Source organism: Coffea eugenioides, chromosome 5 (assembly GCF_003713205.1).
Source record: "Coffea eugenioides isolate CCC68of chromosome 5, Ceug_1.0, whole genome shotgun sequence".
NCBI lineage: Eukaryota > Viridiplantae > Streptophyta > Magnoliopsida > Gentianales > Rubiaceae > Coffea > Coffea eugenioides.
Window position 1 is genome coordinate 37,103,241 of NC_040039.1, and position 16,410 is coordinate 37,119,650.

Genomic DNA, 16,410 nt, shown 5'->3' on the forward strand with positions numbered 1-16,410 from the left:
CACCTTCTAGCTCGTTTTCTATGAGCTGTAGTGAACCGGCAAAGTTGACTGATTTTCCTCACTGTCTTCATCCGAGAAACAAGCATAGCTGCAGTTTTTAGCTCATTCTCACCTATCTTGCAAAACGAATTTTAAAACAGTTTCTTCTAGTGATTTTTAGAATTTTGAATCTAGTTTTCAACATCACAAACCACAATAAATTTTGAGTTGTGTAGCTTTAGTTATGATCTGATTTTGAAACTCTATCAAGTACTTCAAAACTGGAAATTCCGTGAAACAGGTTCCAAAAATCAGCTTTCTTAAAACTGTTGTATCTTGGTGTAGAAAGGTCTGAACTGAGTTCTGTTTGTTGCATTTGAAACTAGAATTGGAGTTCTATTAGTGGTATAAATTTCAATGGCTGATTCTATTTCTATGAATTTTTCTGAATTTCCAAAGTTTACTGAAATTGCAAGCCTGTTTTGCTCTGTTCTGTCTGGAACAGTGAATTTGAGCTAAGATTTGAATGATTTCGGATTGGAATCTCGGTAAAGTGTCTTCCAGAGAGTTTTCGTGCATTGAGTTTAGTTTCCAACGGTATAAATTTTCTAATTTTTGGACTCATGGAACTCAAGTTATGATTTTTCCAACTGGTGTCGCACAAAACTGGAATTTTCTGGTTTCAAACAAAATGCTCTTTTAAGAACTTTCAACTTCCCTTTGAGATTGTTAGTCTGTTTTAAGTTTGATTTCATGGATGGATACAAGGTCTCTTTGAACTTTAGACTTCACTTTGAATCTTGGTTTCCAAAGGATTAAACTTTTCTTGATGCGTTTTCTTGGTTGCCTAACTTTCTTGGTTAATTACGCCTCACTTCATACTTGAAAAATGGATTTCAACCCCTAGTCTTATGCCTTTGATTTCCATGAGATTGAACTCTAAAAATGGAGCATTTTAACTAGAGTAATTTTTGGAGAATTTCACTAGTTTTATACACGAAACTTGGAACCTTTAGCTTTAACTTTTACTATGGAAATGAGTGGAGTTTTGATGAATTCAGACTCCATTAGTTTAGAAAATGTGAGCGCTCCTTATATTCTTAAAACTTGAGCGTAGGACTAGAATTTGGAGAGATGAAAATCATTTTTCCTTTTCTCGATTTTTGTGTCGAAAGTATATATGATACTTTCTTTTAGAATTGAGATGACTTGCCATGACTTGAATCGAAAACAACCTTTGAGTTCTCTTTGAGCATTATTTGAATCATTTAGCGAGAAAAACTTCTTTAACTTGACTCGACTTGTGACCTTGAGAGTGGGTAGTAAGAAGATGTTTTTCTTCTTAACCTTGGTCGAATACCTAGGTAATCATGATTGTGCATGTTTCAGGTGGTCATGAGGACGCCGAGGAGCTTGTCTGACCTCTCGCTTTGCTCTTGTTTTACCTAGACTTTTGGTGAGTGTCAAGTGCATGTTCAATGTTAATATGATTGAAATGATATTTGTTCAAGTGCTATATGATACGTGAACTTACCAAGGCGAGGGTGTACTTTACCGCCCACATCCTCTCTCTTTCTCTTGATTAAATGATACTTGTTAAATAAATGTATATGACTTGCACGTGTACTTGAACATGTTTTCACTCGTGAGCACTGAGGGGTAGAATGTACCACGCCCTATTCGGGTGGGAGATGCCACTCATCCCGACTCAGTGCTATGAACAATTCAAAGTCGATTGGAGCATTGTCTCGTCGACCAATTATACTTGTAGGGACGCCCCAACCCTTTGGCTAACCTTGTTGCTCGAGCCGGCAAGGGCTTGATCGAGAAACTTGGTGAACCTATGGGAAATTTTATAGCTTGATCTTTTAAAATCTTACTTGGCATACTCGAATAGTATTGCCACCTCATGCTTGTTTGGTTCCGGATCCGAGTGGGTGTTATGTTGGATGGAGGAAGTAAGTGGAGCACTACGGTCTTGTTGTTACTTGAGTTGACGGAGAGTCAACCCCAGATGGCTTGAATTGATCGAAACGTGGAAATAACTCCTAAGAGCTCCTGTATCCTTCCCTGTGTGTTTATTTCCTAATTGTGCATTTAAATGAAAGTTTATATTTAAAGTTGCTTTCAAGTATGTTGTTTGATTAACTGGTGATACTTGTTTGCTTACTTGATTTTCTTGGCCTCACTGAGGCATTAGTTCATCCCTTTAAGTTTGTTTTCCTTAACAGACTTTGGAGGTGGAAGTTGGAGATTCTAGATTAGCGACGTTTGGGGAAAGCTAGTATATCTTTTGTATGAATTTGGTGACTCTTAAAATGTAAATTTTGTTATTTTTGGGTATAGTGGATTTTGTAATTGCTAGCCTTAGAAGTTGTGGCTTATATATTCAAAATATTTCTTAATTAAGTCGATGGTTGATTTGTGAGCCTCTATTAAGCTTGAACGAGTGCGTGAGTCCTGACGAAAGTTGGGCAGGCGTCCCGTTGATACCCTAGGGTTTGCCCTAGGGAGAGGTGGGGGCGTTACATTAATAAGATAAACTTTATTCTCCAAAATATTTGTCATATATGTATAACCTTATTTTTTTCCCACCTTAGCTTAATAAAGTTGTGATGAAGATAAATCAGCCAATGGTAGAAATATATTCAAACTAGAGGTTGTCTCTTCTGGAAATATTCTTCCGTTAAATCCATGCTTTCTATCTATGGTGTTGGCAAGAATTAGAACACTGGATTTTCATTATAGAATGGGTCCTATCTATTTATAAGTACTTTATGATGGTTTTGTTACTTAAATTTCAATTTTGGCCTTAAAGCTATAGATGTACTAGTGTGAACATCCATGCTACGCATGGTTCTGACATTATTGAAAGAAATTAAAAAAGAGAGGGTGAATTAAAAAAAGTAAAAAAGTTGTACCAACATAATTAAAATCTAAGATTTGTCTAGTAATAGTTCAAAATATGATAAAATGTGTACATCATTCAAGAATTGCATCCTTGCAGAAGATGGATCTTGAAATAATAATAGAAATTTGTATTAGAAAATGGATGATACATGGATAAAAATGAATGTAATCGCATCTTTTATTTGATTTCAAAATGAATACTTACAAACATTATGCATTCAACTTGGTAATCTTGTACAAAGGTGCGAACATTTCTCACACCAATCAACCTTTAATACGAAAGTAAATAATAGTGGTTTAATTGGCTCTATTGAATTTTGTGGAATTCATACTACAAAAGAATGTTCAGTGAGACCTGTCTTTCTTGGAAGTGAACTTGCTGAACCTTTTGATGTATTTCAGTGGGATCACTGCGATGTAGGTTTCGTTTTATGATCAATTGTTTTTTTCTTTTGCAATCTTGCAAGATTGGAATTGAGACGCCGTTGAAATGGTTGTAGGTAGAATTTGTCCATGGTGAGAGCATGATACATAGTCTTTTTTTATCACTGTATTTGTTTGTGTGGATGACAAATGAAAATGGGTTAGTGATCTTATGAATGATTATGAGAGTAAAATATATTATGACAAAAAGATACGTAGAATTATGGGAATTGTAATTCAAACAAGCTCTTAAATTTTGGATATGTGATTTTTGTAATGGTGAGTTTCTTAAATTATCAGTTAGTTATTACTATTAATCGTGCGGTAAATGTCTAACGTGATTTGGGATTTACAAATGTGATTTTGTAAGGATGGTTATTATTCATTAGTTAAAATTTTGAAATTTTGATTTTGTGGGTTAGTGGGTCACGTAAATTGAAAAATGGGAAGGGAATCAAGGGATAAGGAGAAGCGACAAGGATTAATGAATTAAAATAAATCTAAAATTGTAGTAGAAAGGAATTCAGATTTCTGACGCTTTTGGAGGTTTCTCGTCAAAAACCTACCCTCTAATACGTATAACCTGCCCTCTAATACATATAGATATAGATTGTCAATTTAATCTTTAAATTTTATTTTTGGATAGTTTACTCTAGTATGAAATTCATCCACTTTAATTCTTAAATTTCAGTTTCGAATACTTTACCCCGTGAAAGTGTGAAATTCATCCTATGAAATTATTATAATCAACTAAATAGTATGAAAGTGATTCTCAAAATTTAAGGACTGATATAGATAGATTTCATCCTTTAGGGGCAAAGTATCCGAAAATGAAGTTTAAGAACTAAAGCGAGATGATCTCATAGTGTTCTTATTTAGTATCTTATATATTCAATAGGTATTTTCCAATTCTAGTTTTTTTTTGGGACAAATTGGAGATAAGGATGACAATAGGCCCGACTTCGTGTGCAAACATTTCACTTCAGATGTAGCCTTGTTCAAGTAGAATGCTAAAATATTATACCTCAAGGTAATTTATTCTTGTTCAAGTATTTTTTTTTTTTTTTAGGAACAAGCTAGGTTCTTCATTCTAGTTTACTTTGAGTTATAATCTTAATTATGAAATGGAAGGTGACAAATGATTGGTTCCGAAGCATTTGACAAAAGAAATATTGTGGCGAGTATATCATGTAGGATTTCACCACCTAATTACAATAAGAATTACGGCTAAAACTAAGTCAATTAATCAAGCAACAATGTGGCCTTAACATTCAAGAAATTTATTTCTTCGATTTGCTGGGAGTGGCATAGTGAAATGTGTTTAACTGGTGGAGAAATAATTTCAATTTTATGAGAGAAATTTCTAAAGACGGAGATATTTATAGAAGGGAAATTTGCCAAATTGGTCCCTAACATATGTCAAAAAAACTTTTTTAGTTCTTAACATTTAAAATCAGTCAGAATTGTTCCTAACATTTAAATTTTGATCCATTTTAGTCTTAATACTCGTATTTACTCATTTTTTCGACTGAAAATAGCATTTTCTTCACATTTTCTTGCTATTCTCTTCCTCCATTACACAGCCATCCAATTGCAGCTACGTTTTTTCTCTTCAATTTCATTCTTTCAGTGAGACAATTAGGACACAAATGCGAAAATATGAAGGAAAGATGGCTTTACTCAACTGAAAATGAAGTGTATTTTTTTATTTTATCCTTGAAAATATGCCCACGTGAGAGAGACGTGCTATTTTCAGTCAGAGAAATGAGCAAATACGAGCATTAGGACAAAAATGGATCATAATTTAAATGTTAGAGACAATTCTGGCTGATTTTAAATGATAGGGACTAAAAAAATTTTTTTGGCAAATGTTAGGGACCGATTTGGCAAATTTTCCTTTATAGAATTGTTGGAATTTAGGAGTGGGATTTTCTTTTCAACGCCCAAAGAACAAATTAAAGTATTGCCTAACCCTAAATTGCATCCATTTTGCGGAAGTAAATACACTTGAGTAACACAAAACCCATTCTTTATCAAGGACTGCTTAGATACACTTATCAATTCACATACACACACATGTGTGTGTGTATATATATATATATATGCCAACACAAGTTAGCTCAATTAACAACAACGAATTACTTTCTCACAAAAAGTCGTGTCTTATAAGTGTTATAATTTCAGAGGCATGTCCTGATCCATGGGCCGGAATTGAGCGCACGCAAACTTTTAATTACCAAAAAAATCAATCTATAGATATTTTAGAACTTAAAATTTTAATGGGTTTGCCCAACGAGTGGATTTTTTTTGGTAAGAGTGAAACTAATTCGGAAGAAATTTTATGCAATTGGGCAAAAAATGTAAGCGTATGCATTCGTATGGTTAATTAGGTACAAGTGTGTAATTTAAGTATTTTAACAAGTGCCCCAATAGGTATATAGAAATAGTTGTAAGCCATAAATTAGATTTTTTGATGTTAAGATAACTTCTTTTTTGGTTTTTTTCGCAATAAATGGTAAATATATCGTTTTGACATGTAAGCCAAGTTTTATATTAACAAAAAGGAATAGGAAGTGGGGTTTGAATAAATGGATAATATCATAAAACTCTCCCAAGGTTTTTGAAAGTATCCTTAGCACTCTTGAAATTATAAAAATATCACTTACCTCATTTATTTTCCCATTTTTTATAACATGCTAATTCCAATTCAAAAGATATTATTAGAATACTCATTTTGGGAATGAGACAATGGTTTATTTCCAACATTACCCTTTTGTTGCCTTACTATTTTACAAAAAGTATAAGTATATTAATGGAAAACTAGAAACAATGACAAAAGGCATAAAAATGTAGTGCTGGGACAAAATATGCATGCTTTTTTAAAGTACAAACATATACTAAAAGCTTGTTTAAGATTTTTTTAAACTACGTAAGTTTTTTTCTTTAGGATTTATCTATTTTGTACTCTAAGGTCACATAAAATCAAGAATGGACTGATGTTATTTTATTGAAATAATTTCAAAAATATCTCTTGAGATTTCTAACAATCTCACTTGCCTCCCTTATTTGAAAATTTTTTTGTACCATGTCAGTCCAAGTAGGAAAAAATTAGAATAAAAAAGCACTTTCAGGAGAGAGAATGGAATTTTGTACCACAAATGCCCTTTGCACTTCTTGGAGTAATTCATTTCAAAAAATTTTATGTTAATTAAAATTGAGAATGCAAAAAAGCAAAAGACTAGAGGTGTTATAAGGGTAAACAACCTAGAGAACCCTTAAACTATTTCAATTATTTTAAATTGGTCCCTCATCTATTTCAAATCTCAAATTGACCCATTTACAATAAAAAGCGTCAAATTTTGATCCTTCATTCCATCTCTGTCGCTAAAGCTGATGGACCTAAGGCTAAAATTGGACTGATCCAACAGTGAAAATAGATTGAAGGATTAAAAATTAACACTCTTTACTGTTGAGGAGCCAATTTGAGAGTTAAAATAGATGAGGACCAATCTCAAACAATTGATATAGTTATAGGCTTCGTGGGTAGTTTACTCTAAAGTGAAATTGAAGACATTTCTAGAAATTACAGCAGCACTATTAAGATGACTAGAAGCTTTAAAACTAAAGTTTCATGCTAATTTAACATAATAAAAGCACTAGAAATAGAGAATTTGAAAGACAGATTTCTTATGGAGATTCAATAGCTATTTCCCGCAGCAGCTATTCAATAGCTCTTATGGAGATTCAATAACTTTTGATGCTCCCAATACTCCTAGCATTACTCTTTTGTCTGTTTTGGATTCGGATGTTTATCTATTAAGGGAGCTGCCATTGTACTCTTAACCCATCAATGAATAATTAAGCCTATCTTTAAAAAAAAAAGAAAAAAAAAAAAGCTATTTCCCGCAGGATTTGAAACGATATAACACCCGTATCAACCATTTTGAGTCAATCTAATCATTGATTACCAGAAAGGAAACCAACATAGGTTGGAATTAACAAATTAGAGTACAAAATAGATAATGCAATCTAGAAGTCAACACCATAACCTACATATCTTAATATTGCAATCCAAGGATGCACAAAACACCATCTTACTCTGGTGCTGCGAGATAGTGAGGATTGCAAAGTTCAATACAGTTCCCACTAACTTTCACAAAGACCATGAGTGGCAGAATATTGGAAGTAAAGCCATAGAGCTCCACTCAACAAAAGGCTACATATGCTAAAACCATAGTGCTCTATGAACCTCAATACCAACCTTTTTTCCCAATAAAAACAGAGTCAAAAACTAGTTTAATCAGAAAAAATGGAAGTGTTTGTGGAATCAATCATCATGTTGTCCTCATTTAGGGATAATTTCAGGAATCTCCCTTTGAGGTTTCTGATAATTACCCATAAATATTCTCCAATATCAAAAATTACGTTGCCCTCCCCTTGATTGACATATTTGATAACAAATTAAGTCCATGTTAGAAAAAGTAATCTTACAAGTAACGAATCGGTCATGTCAAACAATTATATTCTAAGTTTGCCCTCATTGAACCTACAAGAAAATGAGTTAAAATTTTGGGCAAGAAAATTGGCAATAAAAAAATGAAGAAAAATTGGCACCAAGTTGATCCACTTAGGACATGAAAATAATATTAAACAATCAGCATTCTGGATAGTAAAGTCCTATAAGAACCGTTGGAACTTCAACGGTACTTTGTGGACAATATATAGCAAAAAATGCTAGTGAATGAGCAAAAAATAGAGGCCAATTTCATCAACTGAATACAAAGGCAACTAGAGAAATAAGTCTTCATCAAACTATCACTAGAGCTCATTTCATGCTGGCACATCATTAAGGATCAAAAACTGAAACTGTGGGTGTGGATGCAAAACAACAATTAAAATTTTCAAAACCCAAAAAAAAAATAAAAATCCTGACAAGTTATGTTTTTGTTGTTCTAAGTATGGCTATTTCGAGTAATTTGACAGCAATGAAGCTAAAGAAGTGAGTAGTTGAAAATGAGAAGATCCAACACAAGTTCAAAAATCAAAAAGCATTGGCAGCAACATAGTGTCACCTACCCAAATACTGATAATGATCAACCTCAGTTTACTAACTATATTCATTTTCATTCAGATTGTAAAGTCCATTTGAAATATGGATAAAATTGTAAGAATGTGTCACCAAAAGTTGAGCCTTGGTCGTTATATAGTGGAAGAACAAAAAGCCACGAAATTGTGGATTTAAATTCATCTACAATATTTAGTAGGAGTTTATCTACCATGCTTCAAAATCAAAGATTTCATATGTACAAAGCATTATAAAATAAATAAATTAAAACAAGTCTTAAATATAATAAAAAATAAGGTCATACACTTCAAGTTGATTGAATACCCATAATAAGCAATTCAAGGTAAAAAAAAAAAAACCATCTCCACAAGGTCATACACTTAATGGCGCCAAATTGCATATAAACAATTATACTTGGAAGACGATTCCCATATTTCTGGTATTTGAGGGATTTTGTAAGGGTATTTTAGTCACTTTATTGTTATTGAAAGTGACATCTAGTTACATCAAAGTGAAAGGGAAGTCAGTGTAATATTTAATATTGAAAGGTATTTATATGTAATCAGAAACGTCCCTTCTCATTTATAAAGAACGTCACAATTAATTTGGTAGTCAATTTAAGAGTCCTCATAGAAACTCTCTCATGACAACTCAAGTCCACGAATACCTATGTGACTTTGTCATTCCTCCAAGAATAAAGAATTAATACAATCAATTTTCCTTAACCTTCATGAATTTTGACCTTTCTTTGAAATTTGAACCTAGTCAAGTATAGAGAGAATGAGAGAATTCTTGAACTCGAAAAACCAATGTCCGGATGAATATCATACATGCCATTACAAAATCTGATGTATGAACGCCAACTGATTAGCCACTTAAAAAATAGTAAGATGAGAATAAGCATGCTACTAGTCGGACTACTACAAAACCAACTAGACACGGTGGAGGACAATCAATATTAACCAAAACCAAAGGGATCCAAATGAGCATTGCTAAAACAGATAAACATCTCAAAAATCTTTGGTGTCAGTTCCCATCCAATATTCAACAATTGCTTAATAAATTCTCAAACATCCAAGAACATGTTCAATGGGAAAATAGCAAGCGTTATCTAGTATCACAATCTGGTGAGTCAAGCCTTAAGTAGCAGGTTAGATGATATTGAACTTTATGAGAACTTTAATGAACATTCTTAACAATTTACTGTTGAACAGAGGTATTTGGTCAGTTTATGCAGAAAAACCTTACTTTTGCATTCTTTTGACAAATATTATTTGCTGCACGGGAACAGATAATTAGATCAGATGTTTCAAATGGAAGGCAAAAGGAGAAAATGGATTAGTAATATAAGAAAGAAAATGGAGATATGAAGGGCAATAATGATTTACTCCAACCAATTGTCCCAAGCCTTAAAGACACTATTTTGCAGCTCTAATTCTTTATCATACAATTTATGTAACCCATACACGAATATCCTGTGAACTATCATGCTTATGAATTTCATGACTGCAATACTGTCAATGCTGCAATCATGCTGGACACGGAATTCGGAAACGCATGACTTGTTTCCAGGTGCGTCGAATTGTTGATCAATCCTTTTCCAGGACTCAATAATTCAATAACCTTTGCAGCAGCAGCAATCTGTTGTTCTCTAAGGATTTCATTATGTACGAGTTCTCTGCAATAGAAGTTTCCAGTCATCAAATCCATTTTTAGGTACTTATTTTTAGATCACATACACATCAAATTCATTCATATCCAGGATCTGTACCTCTGTATCCTAAACATGCTTTACTAACCATGTAGGATGTAAAAATAAATCAAATATTAATTAAATAGGAGCTTACCTGACTAATGATGCCAATTTTGAAGGTGTGCATCCTTGGAAAAGAGCTTCGGGTATTGTAGCTGATTTCAAAAGAATATTAGGAAGAGAGATGTAAGGTACTTTAGCTTTGGAGCGTATGACCCATTCAGTCAGGAGATGAGCACGGTAGGCAACAACACATGGTAGTCTTGCAAGCTGTAACTCCACAGCTACTGTTCCAGAAGTGCATAAAGCTACTCTGCTTGCCTGCGTAATTTTGAAAATCGACAAGGTTAGCATCCTCAATCCTGGATGCAGTGATTAATATACAGTCTGATTGGATAAACAAGGATGCAAAGTATGATATCTTTTCTGTATTTTGAGGTTATTAACATTTGAAAATTTTGTCAATTCCTGGCTCATATGTTTACATGAAGAAATTCCACAAGAAGTTGAAAGCCCATGAGAGGGGTATAGAAAGGCATCCAATCCAACATAAAAAATGAAGTTCAAGATAGCCTCATCCAATTCTTCTCCAGTAAAAAGATTTTTGATGAAATGCTTCACATATTGACTGAACATTCTACTCAAAAGAAACTCGGTGGCTTTTTTGGACAAGAAAGGTGCCCTTTTCACGTCAGGAACTAAAATAAATTTAAGTTCACAATTTTATGACTATTGATTAGAACCAGGAAGCTATTTCAAAGAGTGATATCTATGTTATGCAGAACACAAGGCTTCCAAGTCCATTGTCCTTAAGCTCTAATCTCATAAAGCCAAGTGTGCTACCATTGGCCAAGCCCAAAAGTATCTAGACATTCAGTTTGGTTTCAAGCTAGATTAGATGAACCACTTAATTACTTGCTTACCAGTTAAGTTCATTACTTGGGAGTCTAGAAAGTCAAATACTTCATGGTGGAGCTGTTTTGAATCAGTGGCGAATCTCATGTAATATTAGCTGCTAATCACCAAATATAACTAATACAATGTAAACACACAAAGAGAAAGACATGGAATTTGCAGTGAGGAAGGAGATATAGTGCAACATTGACCGATGAACCGACATAAGAAAGAAGTCTGAAATATTTTATTTTTGCCTGTTATAAAATCATCTAGAAAAAGGACCAGACAATGAAGAAGCAAGGATATGCCCTCAATGACTAACACCTTCATGACAAGAAAAGGGGATAGAGAAGCCATACGCGAAATGATTTGTACTTCATGCCGGGAGATCCACCTGACACCATGACAACGGGCACAGGCCACTTGCAAACAGCTTTACTGATATAGTCTTTGACATATTGATTGGGTGCGATATGGACCACTGTAACCAACTCCCTAAAGGCATCTTTTAATAGCTCCATAGTGTTTGAGAAAATTGGAAGCATTCGTGTAACTTCCTGAACTCTGCTTCCAGGAAGCAAGCTAATGACGGTGGATCCTTCAAAATTTAAAACAAAAGACAAACTCAAATTGGACAGATTAGGGAAAAATAAAACAAGCTAAACATACAAAGCAAAAATGGATGACTAATCACACTAAATGCATGAGATAGGAATTACAAAAGCAGGTATAGCCAACTCTTTTTTCTTTGCAACAATCTTCTATCTTCAAGTTAATCCAAGTTTCACTCATTGTGCAACCTCAGAACATAATAACTATGAATAAAATTTCAAGAACATATAGTTTTCAACAATGAAGCAGCAAGGCAGCCAGTGATAGAATCACGAGATAATACCTGAAGCTATCCCATGTTCACTTCTAAATTCTTCTCCATTTCCTTGAATCTCTCCAGATGCTTCCTTCCCCTGGAAATAAAATCTCTAGCGCATTAGTACTATTAGACTTCTGACATTACTTCACTTTCATTTCCTACACAAACATTAGAAGATATCAAGTCCTTCAATGCTGATGAGTATAGTCTCTTCCAAATAAAAAGTTGTGAATTTATTGAAAGGCCAGACCAAACACTCTGCAAAAATGGAATCACCTTCAACTCTATCATGTCTTCCAGCGTGGGGTGTCCTACAAATGTGGCAGCTATTCCGTTCAACTTACAAATTTCAGCCTCAAATGGGAGGATACATAATACATGATCTATAAACTCAGAAAGCCCTTTAATCCTTGCCTCACCCCCTTTCCAGGCCCAGAAAGATGGTGATACATAATGGAAGTGTTTAGGGCTAACGATTCCCTGCTCGATACATTTAGCTGCAAAAAACATGTTACCGTACTCCTACAATATTTTTCACTATGCAGAAGGAAAACAGGAGATGTATCATCCTGAAAAGAAATTACACCAAAATTACCTCGCAAATACTTCAGGAAACGGAAAGAGAATCCCTTTGAGTCCACCGTTAGTACAACATGAGGCTGGAATGAAAGAGCAGCCTGAACTGTTTGTTTCAGTTTAACCTGTCATTTCGAATTATGCATGTCAAAGGACCACAACTCACACTATTATAAAATACAATAAAAAAAATAGGAAAAACAGACTGCTCACCACGTACTCTGAAATTATTAAGGTGTGGCAACAACTCCCAAATACCCATCACTGAAATATCTTCCATAGGAAAGAGAGAATTTAAGCCTTGCTTAGACATCAAGTAGCTGAAATGACATCAAAGATGGAAAATATCAAAAACAAATAGAAAGCAGACAGAGAAGATTAATAACCATACATGACCATAAAGCAAATCATCAAGTGTTACACTACCAAGTAAATCATAACATATCAACAAGAATTAGAGAAATGGAAACTAAAATAACTAAGGCTAAAATATTTAATTAATGCAGAATAAGTACCTGCCTCTCCATCTTAAGATATCAATTGCATTGGTAGAGTGCAGGGCATGGGCCTTAATATCAAGAAAAAACTATGTCTGAAACCAGAAACTTGTGTGTATTTGTGCATTGAACTTGTAAACATAATTACATTATCCAGTCTAGAATAAGGACTTTTCAAACAAAATTAACAGCTTACCCTCCAACACCAGCAAATCGAACAGGAAAAGGACTCAGCTTTCTAAGAGAATCCATGAAGCGTGACCCAATGATGTCACCAGAAACCTCACCAGCAACGATGAACACTCTGAGCTCCCCATCTTTGGAAGCCAAGTCTCTGACAGGGTGGCTTGAAATTGAGAATGATCTTCTCAACAGATAATTTAACTCCACATCTTTTCTAGAAAACAAATTCCAGAAAACTCCCCTTTGTAACTTGTTCATGTTTCACATTCCCTGAGCACCATAGACACAAGAATAGAAGCTGCATTTAGCTAGCTTTTCACTACCAGAATAAACATTTACTATCTAATTATTATGGCAGATCCTTCTATTCCATATAAAGGGAAGGCCCAACTTCGTTGATTTGATCACACCTCCCGAATGGAAGTTTGGCGTCCTATAATTGGCATTCAAAACAATTAAGTCCAAGTGATGTGTAGCAGCTATTTTTAAGGAAGGTTAAATTCCAAATTTCACATAGCGACTGTGGAGGATCAACTTTGGATACACTTTCTGATTTGTATGCACTTATATAAGTTTCATGAACACATTAGATGCAGGATAAGATTACAGTTCTAAGTGGCACAAGTACATGTTAGAGCAATGGTTCCCCTAGTCAACAGCTCAAAAATATAAAAATAACAACTGACTCAGCATCAATAGATGCTATCTGAAAAACAAAAACAAAAAGAAAACCCAAAAAAAATAATAATAAAACAGAGGGAATGCCAACATCACATAATGCATGAAAAAGATGATGGTAATGTCTGTAAATTCATGGTATAAAATGAAGTAAAAAATAAGAACAACTTCTTTGACCACACTAATAGTTTTATACCTGGAGGACTAGGCTGTTCTGGACTTTTATCAAAAATCAACATGATAGAATGACACCAATCAAGTTCATTAAGATCTCAAAAGCACGTTTCTCATTTATACCTTGCCAAAAGAAAAAGTCTTTAACTGATGTTGTTAATCAAAATACTAATGTCAACAAGGTGAAGTAAATATGATATCTACCTCCTCCAATAGGACATTATGCACCCCATAATGTCATAGCAAACAAAGTTAAGTTAGTTTTTACGTTCTTCCAACCTCTTCAACAGAACTGCATGGGCATCAGATTAAAATCAAGTAGTCACACATAAACACTGGTAAATCTATATCAACATCAAAACCAAAACTAGAGCGGCATCCAAAGCATACAGAAGCTTGAAGAATGTCTGTTCTACATGAATTTTCTATTCTTAAACATGTAAGTTAATCTGTTACCAGAACAGACACATGACAGGAGAAAAATAAATGAATAGGAGTAATATAGTTAGAAAAGCATGAAGGAACAACAACTAGGATTAACATATAGTTTTTTCACTGAATCTTCCTAAATCATCATTGTTTTCTGCTATAGTTTCAAGCCATTGGTAGCTCCAAGAACATTCTAAGAACTGAACTGTTTCTATGTAGACCATATTTATAACCAGCTATCTAACAGTTACTGATGCTAGCAAGCAGCCAAATATACATTTTAATTCATTCTTGATTTAGACAAACCAGAACCAGCACTATGTAAATAAATTATTATGTGACATCCCACAAAAGAAGCTACTTTAATAACACCTACAAAATCTAAAGGCAGAAACAAAGCAAACTAAATACCATGTTCTCTGATGAGTGCAGATATCTGCTAAAAATAAAAGAGATTTCCAGAACCTTAAATTTCTCCCTTTTGAAAATCAGACCATAAAGTTATAATACTGCAACTCCTTCCCCCCCCCCCCCTCTCTTCCCCTCCTCTTGCTTTCTTTTTCCATGATTTCTCTTCCCCTCCTCTCTTCCATGATTTCAGCATCACCTCGGAAGCCCACTTCATAAAACCCGAATCCTAGCAATTCTTACACCTAAACTCACAAATATCGACAACCAAGTAGTTGCATTATAGCAGCTCTTAGTAAACTTTAAAAGTGGACATATCAACTCAAATGTTTCACAGGATCATATCTTAAAACCAAAATAGTACCATATCGTATTTCCCTATTCAATCTAAATGAATTCAGTATTCAAGAAAGTGTTTGAAAGTGCAAATAAATCGTTTGAAAGTTCTTTTCTTTTTTACTTCTTTTTTTAAATTTATCAAAGCTATCATGTACTATCTCACTCACAACCAAAATCGCAAGAATTAGCACACCAATAGTTATATCAAAAACTTAACCAATGTTATTATCTCCGAACATCTAACTTTCTTGTAAAAGTAGAAAATTATGCCATAGTTCAACATTTTTCAGCTTTGGAGTTTGAATTGTACAATCAATAACACTACAAATCACCTCAATCAAAGTATCTAAATATGCCAGCAAATATACTTCTAATGATAAAGCCTTGGAAAATTTTATTGAATGAACCAAAAATGTAAAGAAAGATAATAGTAATAACCAATTGCAGAATATGAAAAAGTGGTTCAACTAACCTGCTGGAGGGAAAGAGGGAGATTGTAAAACCGGGGCATAGGGTTCTCTGAGTTGAAGAAAAAAGGCAGTGCTTATCCGGATCCGGACAACAATACCATGTAAAGATCCGACCCAACAATGCTATTCGGTTCTTTAAAATAAGATATCAATTGTGAAACGGTAAGAGAATTTTTTTGCACGCTCACAAAATTCCATTGTAAACTTGTTTTTTATATCTCAGAGTGAACTAATAAATCTAACATGTGGTTAGGAATTTTAGAGTTCTTCCTCATGTTCAAGTTTAGAATTTGAATTGTGTGCCTAATAATCAAGGATGAAATTTTAGGAACATTTTTTGTGCGTTCACAAAATTTCATTGTAAATTTGATTTTATATCTTGGAATGAACTAATAAATCTAACATGTCGTTAGGATTTTTACAATTTTTTTTATTATCAATTTCAAAGTTTGAATCGTGTGTGAAACGGGTGGGAAATAAACAAAAAAAAAACAAAAAATTGCAAATTTCTTCTTTATTTAAAAACAAAATTTCAAGGCAAATTCTAGTGCTACTAAATTTACTAGTTTTGCTTAGAGTTCTGGATTAATTTACTGACTGTATAATTTTAATCAAATATCAACTATCCTCTGACAAATTAGAGAATTTTTTTCATCTTTCTCTATAATTTTTTTTTTTTTTGGTCCTCATCTTTCTCTCTAATTTTGGTTTGTGCCAAAATAGCCCTGTGCAAAGTCTGGTCATCATAAGGCCCGCTA

General features: G+C 33.8%; 1 protein-coding gene across 7 annotated transcripts; it reads right to left on the reverse strand.

Annotated features, from left to right (window-relative positions):
* Positions 1-9,665: 9,665 nt before the first annotated feature.
* LOC113772531 (probable lipid-A-disaccharide synthase, mitochondrial) lies at positions 9,666-15,733 on the reverse strand. 7 transcript variants are annotated; one of them, XM_027317145.1, is made up of 11 exons: positions 15,655-15,676; positions 14,211-14,298; positions 14,029-14,129; positions 13,168-13,424; positions 12,695-12,794; positions 12,494-12,599; positions 12,175-12,395; positions 11,923-11,992; positions 11,387-11,625; positions 10,225-10,451; positions 9,666-10,055 (listed from the first exon to the last, which is right to left on the reverse strand). In XM_027317145.1, exons 4-11 carry the CDS (start codon positions 13,410-13,412, stop codon positions 9,878-9,880), a joined length of 1,386 nt encoding a protein of 461 aa, XP_027172946.1. In that variant the 5' UTR covers positions 13,413-13,424; positions 14,029-14,129; positions 14,211-14,298; positions 15,655-15,676; the 3' UTR covers positions 9,666-9,877. The 7 variants fall into 7 exon arrangements, with proteins under 7 accessions (XP_027172946.1, XP_027172945.1, XP_027172949.1 ...); XM_027317144.1 differs by lacking the exon at positions 15,655-15,676 and adding an exon at positions 15,515-15,594; XM_027317148.1 differs by lacking the exon at positions 15,655-15,676 and having other exon boundaries at positions 12,175-12,209; positions 14,211-14,355.
* Between the last annotated feature and the right edge of the window lie 677 nt (positions 15,734-16,410).